At 41.2% G+C, this 17,495-nt stretch overlaps 1 protein-coding gene across 2 annotated transcripts in view; it reads right to left on the bottom strand.

Annotated features, from left to right (window-relative positions):
- The window catches only part of SNX6 (sorting nexin 6), a 54,734-nt gene extending 47,417 nt beyond the window's left edge, over positions 1 to 7,317 (bottom strand). For both annotated transcript variants that reach the window (XM_079914287.1, XM_079914288.1), the window contains exons 1-2: positions 7,221 to 7,317; positions 7,020 to 7,067 (exon numbers count right to left, since the gene is read on the bottom strand). In XM_079914287.1, coding sequence (XP_079770413.1) covers positions 7,020 to 7,067; positions 7,221 to 7,226 — 54 coding nt within the window. In that variant the 5' untranslated portion in view covers positions 7,227 to 7,317. The remainder of the gene's footprint in view (positions 1 to 7,019; positions 7,068 to 7,220) is intronic.
- Positions 7,318 to 17,495: the final 10,178 nt, after the last annotated feature.

Below are 17,495 nucleotides of genomic sequence, written 5' to 3'. Positions count from 1 at the left end.
CTTGTTTTCACTGCCTAGTCTAGGATTTTTCAGACACAACTCATAAGACTCGACCTGGATGCTTGTTAAAAAATACAGAATCCCACGCCCTATCCCAGACGTATCAAAACAGAATCTTCAGAATGAGCCTTAAAAACCGTACTTGGGAACACTGGCCTAGATTTTCCAGGTTGTCCTTGTCTTTACATTCTGTCAAAACTTCATCTCAACTGCTAATATTTTCTTTTCAATGATTATATAAAATATTTCTGCCAGATTTCATATCTCTACGTATATTTTAATTTTCAGGTTTATTTTCTTTTTTTTTAACCGTTGCGCCATCAATTTGGAAACACACCTTTCAGGATTTCCACATATGAAGGGCTGTTATTTTTTCTTCCAATTAAAGATTATTTTAAATTATTAAAATATTTCTCTGTCTTCCATTTCGTTATCCTTTTATACCAAATACACTGTTCCCCTTTTTTTGCTTTGTTTTGTCTGATAGTAAAACACCTGGGTTTTTAAAATTGTAACTTATCAATAAATAATATTACTGTATTATACATTTACCACTTTTGGTCTTGTACTTTATTTTTTAGGTATAGTTTACATATAATGAACTGCAGATTTTAAGTATATAGTTTGAAGAGTTTAAACAAATATGTAGGTTACACCTCTGTAATCATCACCATAATTAAGATATGGAACATTTCCATCAGCCCCAGAAGTTCCCTCCTTTGCTTTTATTCCTCTACTTCTTACTTTCTAACTCTTTGATAAATTCTCTCTTGTATGCCTTATTAAAGCATATTAAAGCACTGGAAAATATGTCTTCCAATCAGTTGTGCCTTAGATTTAATAAAATATCATATTGTAAATTTAGTGTGTGGTTTTTTTTGTTTTTGTTCTTTTGGTCATGACGCACGGCTTGCAGGATCTTAGTTCCCCAACCGGGGTGGAACCCAGGCCCCCTGCAGTGGAATCAGGGAGTTCCTAACCACTGGACAGCAGGGAATTCCTGTAAATTTAGTGTTAATTACATAAAATGTACACAGATTTTCCAGGTCGATTTTTTTCTTTGTTTACAGAAAAGTCAGTAATTTTAGACAGTTTTGGTTAAGGGGAAGAGTCAAAGCAAACAACTTGTGATTCATCAACATTTAATTAACTCTGCAAGTAGTGAGGTCAGTTTGAGGAAATTCTAACTGGACTATATTCACCAGTTTAATCCTTATCTGGGCCAATACTTCCTTTTGTCAAAGACTGACTAGGTTAAACACCTGTGTCATGGTCAAGAGAAAGCCCAGGCAGAGAAAATGATTAAGCAAAACACACTATCCTTAGAAAAATAATCTAAAGACACTGCCCTACTGCTGATAGATTAATTCTTCACATATAATTACTTAGTAAAGAGGACATTCACTATTAGTTTACTACACTGATGTGTTTACATGTTAAAGTATCAACCTTATGACACTCCTAAAAACTTAACTGTTAATCTTTTGCCAGAAAAGTACATGTACAGAGATGGATGGATGGATGGAGGAGGAAGGAAGAAGGAAAATAACTGATTATTTCAACAGCCTCCCAACTGGTCTCTTGCTTCTGCCTCTTTCCCTCTTCAATCTATACTCCTTATAGGGCCACTGGAATCATCCCACTAAACTAGAAATCACTCCTCTGCTCAAAACCTAAGGGGTTCCCACTTAGAGAAAAGCCTAATCCTCACAGTGGCCCCCCAGGCCCTATTCTTCTGGCTCACTGCAGCCCTGAAAGAAAGGCGCGAACCGTAACAGGGCTAAGAAACTATTTCTAGGGAATTACAGTATAATCAGTGAAAAACCCCATGAGGCAGACAGAAATTCTGTTAAGTTCACTAACTCGGGCCAAAATTTAAATCTATTTTACTCCTAGTCCAGTTATGATTTAAAAAAAATTTTTATTGAAGTAGTTGATTTACAACCAGTTATGATTTTGGAAGTCCTGTAATAAATTATTTCCATTATGATACTCTGTATACTCAGCAGTCAAATCAACAGTTGATTATACATATACTTTCCGGAAACTAGATTCCCTTTCATCCATCATACTAGGAATAACAAAACATTACTAGAGTCGCATGATGTCACTCCAATGCCTTTCTCGCTGGTCTTGTCAACTCCCATTGCTCTTTTGCCGTACTTGGCTTGCAAATTCCCACATGTAGGATCAATTCAATCATCAACTTTCTTTGCTTTTTTGAGCTGAGTGTGGCTAAAGTCACAACTGTCTGTGCTTGTCCACTACAAATTATTGCTCTCCCAACTGCACTAGACTCTTAAAACCATTCAACAGTCCAGGGCCGATCTGCTCAGCTCCCCTTCTGATTCCCTGAGCAACCACTCCAAAGCTTTACTATCTCAACCCTCGATTGCATTTCCACCCTATGCTCAACAAGTGACCCTGTCTCCCACATCCCCAAGAAATAAACATTAGCAGCTGTTTTCCCTCAGACCCATCAATAAGCCTTTCTATAAATAGATCTGTACTCACCATCTCCTCTGCATTCTCAGAAGGAGTGGTGTCCCATGGAGAGCAGAGCTCTCCGGCTACCTGAGCAGGTAATCTGCCTGTTTGCTCTAGAACCTGCTTGTACACTGCTCTTCTAGTCAAGTTAGCCCTGGTCTCACAACACCTCCACACAGTGAGGACCTAATTTCCAAATCCAATACTTTGCAGTCTTCTTGATCTCTCTTCGGTATTTTGCCTCAATGATCATTCTGACCATGTCCTTAAAACTCTCTCAACTTCTGGGGACTCTTTTCATTTTCTCCCCACTCATCTCAGCCCCATCAGTTAGTCCATTTCTTCTCCTTGGCCTGTGAATGCTGTTTCCCGCTGGGTACTATCTAGCGTTGGCAAACTCGGCCATTCTTGACTAATAACTCTGAAATTTATACCTTCAACTCACACCTCTTATTCTAAGTTCCCAATCATAATTTCAAGTTACTAACTAGACATATCCACCTGGATGTATTTACTTATTAAACAACTGAGTGCCTTCAACGTGCCAACCACTGTCAGATGTGCTTGCGATAGAGCAATGAAAGGACACAATCTTCACCCTTTCAGATCTTACTTTCTAGTTTGGCAGGGAAGGGATTAGACACTTCACAGGCACTTCAAATCCAACATATCTGAAAACCAAACTTATTATCTACCTTCTAACTCTGCTATTCTCTCGTATATTCCTCATCTCCTTCTCCTCTGTCTAGCACATGTATTTATTCAGCCACTATGCCCTGTGCATTCTATCTTCTAAATATCTCTCTGCTATGTCCCCTCCTTCATCCCTTCTTCCACTGCCTTAGTTCTACCTTTAACATTTCTCATCTGGACTGCCGCAAAAGCCTGGTAACAGGTTTCTCTGCTTTCTGCAAGGAAGAAACAATCCACCTTCCACATCGGAGTCATCTACAATGCTATTTTCATCTGGGCATATGTCCTTCCTAGCTGGTGATCCCTCAGGACTTCCCACATTATGCACTTTATCTGTATTACCCATATCTACTCCTGCTTCCAGTAAGAAAAAGTGCTCCAGGTGGAACCTAATGACCTACCTACATGTTATCCTCTCTGCTGGCAAGCCTTCCCCATCCCTGGGAGCCTACACAATCAACATTTAAGGCTTAGCTCCTGTAGGCAACAGCACAGTGGTTAACAGCCCAGTACCTATAGCTAGACTCCCTGAGTTTGAATACAGCTCATACCGGCTGTATGAACCAGGGCAAGTTATTTAATCTCTCTGAACCTCACTTTTCCTTTCCAAAGTAGGAATAATAGTAGCAGTTACTTCACAGGGATTTGAGAATTGAGTTGATGTGTGGAAAGTCCCTAGTATGCAGCAAACGCTTCATCAGTTGTGTAGTTACCATTATGTCTTCACTCTCCTTCGTACTCCCACAGCACTTCACCGGTAAGCTCCTCACTACACTGCCATGGCCCCAGGGCAGGAACTTTCTCTTCTTCCTCTGCCAACATTCATCTTATCCTTTGCCAACGAAATCTATGTCACGTTTTTATCAGAAATAACTATCAATAAATGTGGAATATGTTCAAGCTAAATGCTGAGTAGGTACAAAAGAAAATGCAAACATCTGGGCCAAGTCTTAAAAGGTTAAGTCAAATTTCATGTGAAAAAAAAGGTGAGGGAAAAAAAAACCCACTCCACAACACTGAGAAGCATGCATAAAGCAGACATTAAAGTGCAGAGGTGGTTGGGCAATGACAAGTAGACTAGAATATGCCTATTGTGTGTGTGTGTGTGTGTGTGTGTGTGTGTGTGTGTGTGTGTATGGGGCAGGGGCATCTTGAGAAATGAAGTCAGCCAGAAAGCGTTATGAACGGTGTTCAATGCTAGCATAAGGAGTTTGGACCTTACTGCAAAAAGAACTGGGTCCCCATAAGTCCCTGTGACTATTGGTGCCATATGATCTAATCATTTCAGTTAGGTAACTACCAGTCATGTGCAGTCTGGACTGGAAAGTAGAGAGCCTGGAGACAGACCAATGAGATACTGCTACAGTCCAGGCAAGAGATAGAGGGAACTTAACTGTGGCCATATAAATGAAAGATGGGCTAACAACATTTCTGAGGTGAAATTATCTGGCCTCAGTGACTGTTCTGGTATGGGGATGAAGGTTATGATTCAGAAGCTTCTTGCATGAAGGACTACAAATGATGACATTAATGAAGATAAGGAATAAGAGGGAGGAGCAAGGCTAGGAGTCCAGGAGAGGTGCACTTCCTCCACCTGAAGTAATTCTGAAAACAATAAACATATTATTTAGAATTCAAATCAAATGCTAAGAGAATTACGCCATCATGCTGGCATGTACTGCTCTATTTAACAAGCACATCAGAGCAAAATGTGTCCAGTTCAAAGGGCTCATTTGTTTACTAAATAATATGTTACTGTCCTTCCTTTGGGAAAGAAAAAAATACCCTTCTATGCAGAGGTGTAACCGAAGAGATCAAAAAGTGGCCAATAATTTTCAATATTGTGTATTCTTAAAGTCTGCTTTTTAAGTTTCTTACAAAACAGTATATTCTTAAGGCTGTAAGACTCTCTTCTGTTCCAAATCATAATGAAAATTTAAGGCTGCTTAAAAATGTATTTAAAAATGCTGTCTTTAATTTTGCTTACTTACTGCTTTGAATGAAATGCTTGCACTATTATTTTTGAATCTGTGATGTCCCCCCTACAATTTGTATCAAATAGGTACTGCATGCTTTCTCTCTATCAAGACTTTCTTAAAAGGCTGAACAAGCAATCTAAACTAAAAGTGCAATGCCTAAAAGTTCTAATCTATTTATGGCACTCTATTTCTATCAGGACAAACACAATATAAGGAAATTTAAACAGGCCTGAAATTTCTGTTCCTGAAATGAGGCAATAGCAGGATAACTTTGTGCAGCCATGATCAGACTTCAGTGTACAATGGAATCATCTTGCTAGTTAACGAAGTACTTATCTGTCCTCCCTACCTCAAGAGATTGACTTACTAGAGGGTGGGCCCAGAAACTTCTGACTTTAGTTTTTCAAACACCCCAGGTGATTCTGATGCAAGTGTTTCAAAACGACTTTGAGAAATATGTGCGCTGGCTTTGATGTCAGCAGCATGGTTTAAAGTCCACCTCTCTCACTCACTGGCTGTGTGACTTCAGACTACTCACTTAGTTTCTCTGAGGTTCAGATTTCTCATCTGTAAATGGGGGATACTAAAAGCTTCACAAGGATGGTAAGAGGATATAAGGAAACAATGCTTATACAGTGCTAACACAGTGCCCAGATATGACTATTACTATGATTCCCCTACCCCAGAAGATACATATACACATTCATACACATGCACTTTGTCTTAAAATTCATTAGAACCTAAAATTTTAAGAAATAACCAGAAATCCTACATGATGCTTTCATGCTAACTAGTAATTCTAAATGATGCTTTTCTGTAAACTGAGAAATTTATTAATTCATCGTTTATAAAAATATGCAGCACCTTCTGCATCTTTCTTACCATTTTAAAACTTTATAAAGGTCATCAGTTAATACTAACTACCTTATCTCTTATTTTAAAAAACCAGGAATAACATCCTATAAAAATATTTTATCACCTGCCCAAAATCGACTAACAGACGTGTCTCTCACATTGTCTAAGATAAATAAGTAAAAGCAAAACGGAAAACTAAAGTGCAAACTGTTAAATGTGAAGGAACCATGGAACGTTGCTGAGCTGGCTGCAATCATCATGTATCAATGTTTTTCAAGTGCTCACTTGTACAAGGCACTATACAGATTACTACCCTTCGGCCAAGGTAAATGGGGGTAGAGCGTGGGAGGGAGGAATCATAGCCCTGAAGGCCCTTTCTGAACTGAAATGCACTGCCTCAAATCACCACCAAGGGATCTCTGCAAAAGATGTATTTTTTTGGACATTAGGAAAAGTAAAGGTACTGTGGACTACCAGCACTTCACAAAATCTGGTAGGATACTGGAGAAGAGTTTAGATTCGGCAACTGTAAAATCCCGTGCAAAAGGGTAATTTAGAACAACCCCGTACTATAATGTTTTAGAGGAAAAGAAGGGTGGGCAAGGGCGGGTTCGAGAGGTCCCCCCAAGGGGAAATTGAAGGTGCCGGCAGGAAGGTCTGACAATGGGTTTTCATAGTCCCCAACGTGGTGGCGGCGGGTGTCCAGCTCCGGCCTCCACCTCCACTTCCCCACCTGCACCCGGACCGGCCGGGGAAGGAGGTCCACAGAAGAGTCGGAGCCGTGGCGGGGGCCGAGAGCAGCCGCGGGTCCCCGGGAAATCAGAACCGAACGGCCCCAAGGGAGGAAGGGATGCAGGAGGGCGGGGCGCGGTGCGGCGAGGAAATCGAAAGGAGGCCGGCGGGTAGGGGGTGCCGCGCGACCGGAGACACCCCTCTCCCGTACCACACCCCTGGACCAAGGCGAGGGAGGGAGGGTCCCGCTAGCCAGAAGGAGGCAGAACTTACTCCGCGGTCCTCCTCCGAGAGGAAGTCGGGGCCGTCGTCCAGGCCTTCCTGCGAGGTCGGCGGGGCCCGCCGCGCCGGGGAAAGGATGGAGTGGGGGGGACACAAGGGGAGACATTAGTGTCAGGCCGGCGCGGCCCCCGCACCCGCCCCGCGCCCGCCGCCCCCAACGCGCGCCCGGGACTCGGCGCCGCGGACACCCACCATCATGGCTGCTCCGAGGCGAGGGCTGGCGCAGGCGCGCACCGCACCGCGGGCCGGAGGGAGCCGGCGGCGGCCGGCAAGCGGGGCGGGGCCGGCGGCGGGGCCTCGGAGCAGCCCCGCCCCGCCCGCCCCGACGGGGCCGGGGTCCGAGAGCGCGGAAGAAGGAAGGAAGTGCCCTCCGCCCAAGGTCGAACCACCCTTGGCCGAGTGGGCCCGAAGGCCCAGGCTCACGTGTCTGGAGACTGCTCGCAGCTGGGCGGCTCTGAGCCCAGAAGGGCCGAAGGCCACCCGGGGAGCTGTCCAGTTCCCGTTCTCTGAGGGCTGCGGCGAAAAACCAAGCAAGCGCCCTCCAGAAGCCACAGTAAATCATCTAGTCTTTGTATAGTGCCACACGATAATTAATCACAATTAATATTTTGCCCGTAGAAGTTGTGGGAACCCAGGCCCTTTACACCGTCATCAGTCAGGGGCTGTAATCAAGCTTTTACTGCTAGCGAGGCAATAACTATCTCAGGGTTTGGGGCGCTAATGGTTGAGCACTATGTAAATGAGCTGTTCACATTACAAGAGTATTCCTTTTCTTTATACCAAGAAATGTCCCCAGGCATACTCTAACTGTCCGGTTGTAGAGCACCACACGGGTGTCCACAGGCACTTGAGACAAGACAAAAGTCATTCCTTACCCCCTGCCCCACTTTTTCTATTACACACACGCACAAACAAGCAATCCTGTACTCCCATTCAGTTAATGGCATCAGTATCTTCAGATGTTCAGGCCAGAAACCTAAGTCCCATTCAAGTCCTTCCTTCCTCTCCCTCACTCGTTACACCATTTAGTAACCAAATCCTATTACATCTGTAATTTATCATGTACCATTACCTCTTAAACTGGTCTCATTCCTCCTCCCAACCCCCTTCCACAGCAATTACCCTCAGCATCTCTTGTCTGGCCCGTTTTTTAAAAACCATTAAAAAAAACTGAAGTAGAGTTAATTTACAATGTTGTATTAGTTTCAGGTGTACAGCAAAGTGATTAAGTTTCATATATATATACATGTATATATATATTCTTTTTCAGATTCTTTTCCATTATAGGTTACTACAAGATACTGAATATAGTTCCCTGTGCTATACAGTAGGTCCTTGTTTATCTATTTTATATATAGTATTGCATATATGTTAATCCCAAACTCTTAATTTATCTCCCCCCCACCCTGGTCTGGCCCTCTGCAATACTCTCATAACTTTTCTTAGTTCCATCTCTCTCTCACCATTCTATACACTGCTGCCAGTCTTCCTCCTAAGACACAGGTATTGATGATTATGCTACTACCCTGTTCAGTAATCTTCCCAAGTCTCCCTTACGTGAAGGTCCAACTCCACGGCCTGTGATTCCAGGCCCTCCACAGTTGATTCCCTATTTTGCCAGGCCCTCCCATCCTATCTTATTGAATTGAAGCTCTCAAAACAGTAATGGGTTTTTTGCTGTTGTTTTTTGGGGGGTTTTGGCCATGCTGCGCAGCTTGCAGGATCTTAGTTCCCCAACTAGGGATTGAACCTGCGCCCTCTGCAGTGAAAGCGTGGGGTCCTAACCATTGGGACGCCAGGGAATTCCCACAAAATAATAATGTTAAACTTCCAGACATTTTCATGAGAACTTGTAACTTTCATTTTGTGTGTAAGGAGACCTTAGGCATAGAGAGGTTAAGTTATTGCACCAACAAGGGTTATTCTCCGACATGAGGGGGACGACTTTTTTTTGGTCTTTTGTTTCTTATTTCCCAGTGCATTGTAGTAACTACTAGAGTAATGTTTTTCACTGGGAGTCATGAGGCATCATGTGGTGTCCGTGTAGTGTCATGAAGTGTCAGGAGGAATGTTCCAGTAACTTGTTGCTGATAAAAGGTGCCAATATTTCCCAATAATTTGTTTTTGGTTTGAAGATAATGCCTATAAGGTTACACTTCCTAGATGGAGACAGAAGAGCGGAGCTACAGTTAATGAGTGGAATTTGTACACAACCGGTACAAGGGTCAGGTGTGTCCTTGTGCACAAAGATCAAGGAGTGCCACATAGGACAATGTCAAATGTTTCTGATCTTTAACCAAGTGTTTTAAATTTCAATATTTAAGCCAAGTCCAGGAACATTGTACAGAAACATTAAAATTCTCAAATGCCAAAACTTTAAGATCACTAGTTCTGAAAAACAAAGACATATAGTAATTACTGTAGCTAAAATCAATAGCTGAAAACTCACAGGAGCAGAGAACCCAAACTTGAAATAATAAAGTTGCTCATTAATATCTGAGCCTTCCTTCCTCAGCAAAGGTCTCGAAATATATTGTGTGAATGATAAGAAGGAGTGATCAGTAACTGATACTAACAACTATCAAAAAGCCAGTTATAGAAGTTAAGGAATATGAAAAGAAAAGAAATTAAGATAAGCTCACATAACTGATTTTTCTACTACTTGTAAAATAAATCAAGAAGATATTAAAGCTAAACCACTTCTCGAATACTTTTAACCAAATAATCAATTTTTCATCTTGTTTGATAGATTTCTATGAAATTACCTACTTTATATAAATTTCATGAGCAAATTATGTTGAATCACAGTTTGATTACTTCATAGATTTAGCTATAGGAAAGTAAAATGTAATAGTGAATAGTTTCCCAATAGTGTACTTCGAAAGACATGCATTGGAAGATTTTAAAGAAGAGTAAAATTTTAGAGAATAATGAATGAGTTACTTTAAAATTTTGGAAATCAAAAATTGGATTGATGTTGAACATATTTGTCAAACAAAAGTCAACTTTTTTTTTTTTTTGGAAGAAAAACTTCAAAAACATGAAACAATAATTATTTAATTAGATGGAGAAGAAAACTAATTCCTTTTATCATGTCCTGATCAAAGAAGTCTTCACCAAAATGTATTTTTACCAGTTTCTCACTTCCTCAAATTCTAGGAGATTATTTTTGGTTTTGGATAAACTTTAGGTCCTAATTCTTCCCTCCTTCTCCCTGGAGTTTATGCTACAACAAAATTCTCTACCGAAGATTGTTGTACTATACTATGCTATTTTTTTCCAAGGTATGCTATATCATTAGGATGTTTTCAGTTGAAGGTAACAGAAACTGCCAATTCAAATAAACTTGAGCAGTAAGGAAACATTATCTCACAACAAAAAATCAAGACATAAGGAGTGGGCTTCCCTGGTGGCGCAGTGGTTGAGATCCGCCTGCCAATGCAGGGGACACGGGTTCGAGCCCTGGTCCGGAAAGATCCCACATGCCGTGGAGCAACTAAGTCCGTGTGCCACAACTACTGAGCCTGCGCGCCTAGAGCTGGTGCTCGGAAACAAAAGCCACCGCAATGAGAAACCCGTGCACCGCAATGAAGAGTAGCCCGCACTCACTGCAGCTAGAGAAAGCCCGCGCACAGCAACGAAGACCCAGCACAGCCCCAAATAAATAAATTAGTTAATTAAAAGAAAAAAGACATAAGGAGTTTCTGGGCATAGTATAATCAGTAGCTTAATGGCGCCATCAAGGACCTAGATGCCTTCTAATTCTCCACTCTGCCATTTTCAGTAATAACCTCATTCTAAGACTGGTTCTCTTCATGGTCCAAGATGACTGGGGCAGTTTTAGGTTTCACATACCGACAGAACAACATCTACAAGCAGAAAAAAATTTGCTCGGCAGACCCCTCCCTTTTGTAGGCCTCTCATATCTCCCAGTCTAGAACGGGGTCACATGCCCACCCTTAAAGGGGACGGGTATAACTATGATTGTCTTAAGTCTTACCCTTAGGCCAGTCAGGAATTACCTCTAGGGCTGGGACTGGGGCTAGCCTCCCCAAACCGAAAGGCTTCTTAGAAGAATGTGGTACCTGAATAAAATTGGAGCTTCCAGGAAGGAGAGGAAGAGAAGCAGATGTGGGGTAGAAAGCTATAAGTGCTATTGTATAATAATAAAATAATATTGTATAATAGCAGTCAACAAAGCAATCAACAAAGGCATGTTCTCTGACACTGCTCAAATCTGTTAGTTTCAAAGGTAGCTCTGAAAAAAATGAATCACTTATAATCCACTACTTGGGGATAATCTCTTCATATTTTGGCAAATATCCTTGTTTTTTAAATAAATAAATATTTATTTATTTTTGGCTGTGTTGGGTCTTTGTGGCTGCGCATAGGCTTTCTCTAGTTGCAGCAAGCGGGGGCTACTCTTTGTTGCGGCGTGCGTGCTTCTCATTGCAGCGGCTTCTCTTGTTGAGCGGCACAGGCTGTAGGCACTCAGGCTTCAGTAGTTGTGGCACGCGAGCTCAGTAGTTGTAGCTCGTGGGTTCTAGAGCACAGGCTCAGTAGTTGTTGCCAGCGGGCTTAGTTGCTCCGCGGCAGTGGGATCTTCCCGGACCAGGGCTCGAACCCGTGTCCCCTGCATTGGCAGGCGGATTCTTAACCACTGTGCCCCCAGGGAAGTCCTGGCAAATATCCTTTTAAATGTTTTCCCGTGCATATGCCTCATATAGCATTTTAATTTACATAATCAAGACTTTTTTGTAATATTATGTCATATTATTAAGTATATTTCTATTCTTCAGCATGAATTTTAATAACTGTATAATATTCAGTCAGCTAGATGGTGGCTCAGTGGTTAAGAATCTGCCTCCCAATGCAGGGGACATGGGTTCAAACTCGGGTCAGGGAAGATCCCACATGCCATGGAGCAACTAACCCCGTGCACCACAACTACTGAGCCTGCGCTCCAGAGCCCACGAGCTACAACTACTGAGCCTGTGTGCCACAACTACTGAAGCCTGCTCGCCTAGAGCCTGTGCTCTGCAACAAGAGAAGCCACCACAATGAGAAGCCCACGCACTGCAAAGGAGAGTAGCCCCTGCTCGCCGCAACCAGAGAAAAGCCTGCGTGCAGCAACGAAGACCCAACGCAGTCAAAAATAAAATAAAATAAAATAAAACCAAACAACTGAAGGAAACTTTTGGCCAACCCAATAAATATAAAGTCCCTCATACTGCCTTCTACCCATACACATACCCATACATGGGTATTCTATATCTAGCACAGTGCCTGCCACATAGCAGGCATGAAAGAAAACATTCATTGAACAATTTATTTACAAGATAAGAATGAAATCTCATTGTTTTAACATGCGTTTCTTGAAAGACTAGTGACTTTGAACATTTGTTTGTTCATTTATTTATTTGTATTTCTTCTGTGAATTACCTATATCTGTTCTTAGCCTATATTTTTACTACTGTTTTTGAAAGCTTTTTATATATTAAGGGTAAAAGCCCTTTATTAAGGATGATAAAGATATATTTTAAAGTTAACTTTGCCTTTTAATTTTAGGTTACGATATTGTTGACATGCCCAAGTTTTTAAATTTAGTGTACTTAGATCCATCCATCTTCTCCTTTAGGCTTCTATTTTAGTGATAATGCCAAGAAAGATCCTGCCTCTTCCAAGGTTACATAAATATCCACAATTTTTTTTTTCTAGTACGTTTGTAGATTGAAAGTTATTGACTTCAGTTAATGGACCAAATCAGATAAATAAAGTAAATCTCCTTGATCCTCCCCTATAATTCAGGAGTTAAAAAAAAAAGCAAACCACACCTTAGTTAAATAAATCAATACGCAGGCAAGCAACACAGAGACCATATCTAGAAGATTAAAAAAAAAGTCATGTCGCAGTAGATTGAGGGTGGAAAAGATAATGTTCCAGATATGAAAATTACTCTTAGAGAAACAATCAACTCCCACTTCCCTGGGATTCAGACCTGGGAATCAGCACCAATAGCGAACCAGCTGATCTTGACCATGGTGTCTGAGGACCAAGTGAAGAAGCAACATGATATCTATAGAACCCAGACCCTAGGGCACATGTGGATTAATTGATTCATGTTGGTACCTCTGATTCTATTTGGAAGAATTCCATTTGGAAGCCAAAGATTGTTGAACTAAAGTCTAGCACACTTTCTTTTGCTTATACTTAACATGAGTTGCTTAAGGGACAGATGGGGAGAACAGTTTAATTTTGCTCCATGACTAGAACAATAGCAGCACATATATTACATTAAATTATTTCTAAGTTACATTTTGATATTCATGACTTGATGCCCTCATTTCTCCATCCCAGAGCTGCAATGGAAGCACAAGACATAAAACCTGAAGGAAATATGAGAAAGTACCTGAAATATGACACTCATAAGTGGTCAGAAAATAATATAATATAATATAATATAACATAATATAATGCAATAGCTCAAATTCAAGATTCCCCAACTCCTTATGCCCAGATGTAAAATGCTTTAGGAGAAGGGAAACCAAGCCCTATTTAGATATACTTTCTCTCATCTTTTGTCATATTCCATTATTTCACTTGAGGATTCAGGCCCTACAGAAAAACAACCACCAGAGTGCAAATGCTTCATTTATTTATTTATTTATTTATTTATTTATTTAGCTGTGTTGGGTCTTAGTTGCGGTGCGTGGGCTTCTCTCGAGTTGTGGTGCGCGGGTTCCAGAGCACGTGGGCTCAGTAGTTGTGGCGTGAGGGCTCAGTTGCCCCGCGACATGTGGGATCTTAGTTCCCTAACCAGGGATCGAACCTGAGTCCCCTACATTGGAAGGCCAGTCCTTAACCAAGGGAAGTCCCAAGAGTGCAAATCTTTCAAACAATTATTTGAAATAAAATATGTGGTGTAATGACTTAATTTGCATTCTAGGTACAGTGGAGCAGGCTAAGAATCCTACTGTTTATTACCTATCAGAAGAATTCTATCCAGAGATCATTCTGATTTTATTTATTTATTTATTTTTTTGCGGTACGCGGGCCTCTCACCGTTGTGGCCTCTCCTGCCGCGGAGCACAGGCTCCACGCGCAGGCCCAGCGGCCGTGGCTCACGGGCCCAGCTGCTCCGCGGCACGTGGGATCTTCCTGGACCAGGGCACGAACCCGTGTCCCCTGCATCGGCAGGCGAACTCTCAACCACTGCGCCACCAGGGAAGCCCTGATTTTATTTTAAAGTCAGAAAACTTTCAGACATCTAGAGAATTTAATTTCAAAAAATTACATTTTTACTCAGATTTTCAAGAACACACCTTTTGTACAACCTAAGATGGAGCTGTGTTTTTTAGACCATAGAAAAAAGGATTTTAAGAGATTTTACAAAATTATTGAACTCTATGCAGCATGTAACCCATTATTCCTCTAGTTAATTTCTACCCTCAAAATAAAAAATGTGCTTCCACCAAATAAGATATTCTACTCTATTTCTCTAGGGTTTCCCGCCCTTTGTCATTCATGTGTGTGTGTGTGTGTGTGTGTGTGTGTGTGTGTGTATGCGTGTGTGTGTGTGTAAGAAGCTTTTTCACTTCCCCTTTTCTCCATATTTGGAATCTGAAATATTTTTTAAAGTCCTTGTCTGCAAAGAATGTTGATGACTCAAGTTGTCTCCAGAAAATGATTAATCCATAAACCAAAAACTTAACAACTTCAAACCACTTTTGGATATTCTGTCTACTCACAGTGCACTGTCATCAAAACTATAGGTTTTCATCTTTTGAAGACTGAATTCAGGAGTTGAGAAACCCCTTGACTTCTCTTAATCATATCACATTAATTTTTAGAGCAAGGTGCTTTTATTCTTTTGGTCACTTAACAGATAATTAATGTTGGCAATTACGTTCACTATGCTGACAAATATGGCTTTTATAATTTTTCAATACCAAATGAGTTCTCCTGGATGAAATTTCAATTTGGTAATTGGATTGTGCAATCTTATGTGCACCAGTGAGTGAGGCACTGCAGCTTAAAAAAAACTGTGGGGCTATTAACAGGTTTCTATAAACATGCTTTCTAAAGCATTTGTTTACAGGGACTTCCCTGGTGGTCCAGGGGTTAAGACACTGCGCTTCCTGGTCGGGGAACTAAGATCCTGTATGACGCGCAGTGCAGCCAAAAAATTAAAAAAAGCAAAAAAAAAAAACCACAACCCCAATAAATTATTTGTTACAAATGAGCTGTCGGATTTTTTATTTTTTGACCCTTCCACCCATTTTGCTCCTGTACCCCTCCCTATCCTCTGCCTCTGGTAACCACCAATCTGTTCTCTGTATCCATGAGCTCAAATTTTTTGTTGATTTTTGTTTTTTTAGATTCCACATGTAAGTGAGATCATACTGTATATGTCTTTCTCTGATTTACTTCACTTAGCATAATGCTGTCAAGGTTAATTCATGTAGTCCCAAGTGGCAAGATTTCATTCCTTTTTAATAGCTAAATAATAATCCACTGTGTGTGTATGTATATGTATATATAACATTTTCTTTATCCATTCAGCCATCAGTGGACACTGAGGTTGTTTCCTTGTCTTGGCTACTTTAAATAATGCAATGAATGTGGGTTGCCTATATCTTTTTGAGTTAGTATTTTTGTTTCCTTCAGATAAATACCCAGAAGTAGAAGTGCTGGGTCATATGGTAGTTCTATTTTTAACTTTTTGAGGAACCTCCATATTGTCTTCCATACTGGCTGCATCAATTTACATTCCCACCAACAGTGTGTAGAAGTGTTCCCTTTTCCCTACATCCTGGCCAACACGTTGTTTCTTGTCTTTTAGATAATAGCCATTCTAATGGGTGTGAGGTGACATCTCACTATGGTTTAGGTTTGCATTTCCCTGATGATTAGTGATGTTGAACATCTTTTCATGTACCTATTGGTCATCTGTAAGTCTTTGGAAAAATGTCTATTCAGATCTTCTGCCCATGTTTTAATCAAATTTTTTTGTTTGCTTGCCATTAAGTTGTATACGTTTTTATATATTTTGGATATTAACCCCTTATTAGATATATGATTTGCAAATATTTTCTCCCATTCAGTAGGTTGCATTTTCTTTGTTGATGGTTTCCTTTGCTGCGCACAAGCTTTTTAGTTTGATATAATCCCACTTATTTTCTTGCTGTTGTTGCCTTTCCTTTCGGTGTCGGATCCAAAAAATCATTGCCAAGACTGATGTCAAGAAGCTTAATGGACTTACCTTGTGGTGCAGTGGTTAAAAATCGCCTGCCAATGCAGGAGACACAGGTTCAAGCCCTGGTCCAGGAAGATCCCACATGCCGTGGAGCAACTAAGCCCCTGCGCCACAACTACTGAGCCTGCACTCTAGAGCCCGTGAGTCACAACTACTGAGCCCACGTGCCTAGAGCCCGTGCTCCGCAAGAAGAGAAGCCACCATGATGAGAAGCCCGCGCACCACAACGGAGAGTAGCCCCTGCTCACCGCAACTAGAGAAAGCCTGCGTGCAGCAACAAAGACCCAACGCAGCCAAAACTAAATAAATAATTTTTTTTAAAAAAGAAGCTTACTGTCTATGTTTCCTTCTAGAAGTTTTATGGTATCAGGTCTTACATTTAAGTCTTTAATTCATTTTGAGTTAATTTTTGTATATGGTGTAAGATAGTGATCCACTTTCATTCTTTTGCATGTGGCTATTCGATTATCCCAACACTATTTAATAAAGTGCCAGATATTAATTGACGTGTTTTGTAAGGAGGAAGATCAGAAAATAAATAGAAAATTGTCCCTTCACACACATACATCTCTAAAAGTAGATAGTGATTGCCAGGGGCTGAGGGGTGGGGGAATACGGAGTGACTGCTACTGTGTATGTGATTTCTTTTTTAGGGTGATGAAAATGTTCTAGAATTAGATAGTGGTGCTGGTTGCACGTGGTGAATATACTAAAAACCACGGAATTATATACTTTAAAAGGGTGAATTTTATGGTATGTGAATTATATCTCAGTTTAGAGAAGAAAGAAGGAAGTGACTTTGGGGAATTTCTTAGGATCTTACACATAGTGTTTTTTTTGTTGTTGTTGTTGTTCGCGAGCCTCTCACTGCTGTGGCCTCTCCTGTTGCGGAGCACAGGCTCCGGACGCGCAGGCTCAGTGGCCATGGCTCACGGGCCCAGCCGCTCCACAGCATGTGGGATCTTCCCGGACCGGGGCACGAACCCGTGTCCCCTGCATTGGCAGGCGGACTCTCAACCACTGTGCCACCAGGGAAGCCCACACATAGTGTTTTTTTTTTTTTTTTAACACATAGTGTTTTTAAGAATGGTATACCAAAAGGTCACCATGTTCTTTTCTGAAAAGATATCTGCATCTTTGCATAAAGGGAGGATGAGTAATGTTTACAAACCCCAGGGCTTGTTTGGAAAACCTGCTGCTTACCTGCTGCT

The sequence above is a fragment of the Stenella coeruleoalba genome (genome assembly GCF_951394435.1).
Source record: "Stenella coeruleoalba genome assembly, chromosome: 2".
NCBI classification, from domain to species: Eukaryota; Metazoa; Chordata; class Mammalia; order Artiodactyla; family Delphinidae; genus Stenella; species Stenella coeruleoalba.
This window is presented reverse-complemented; position numbering and strand designations above follow the sequence as displayed.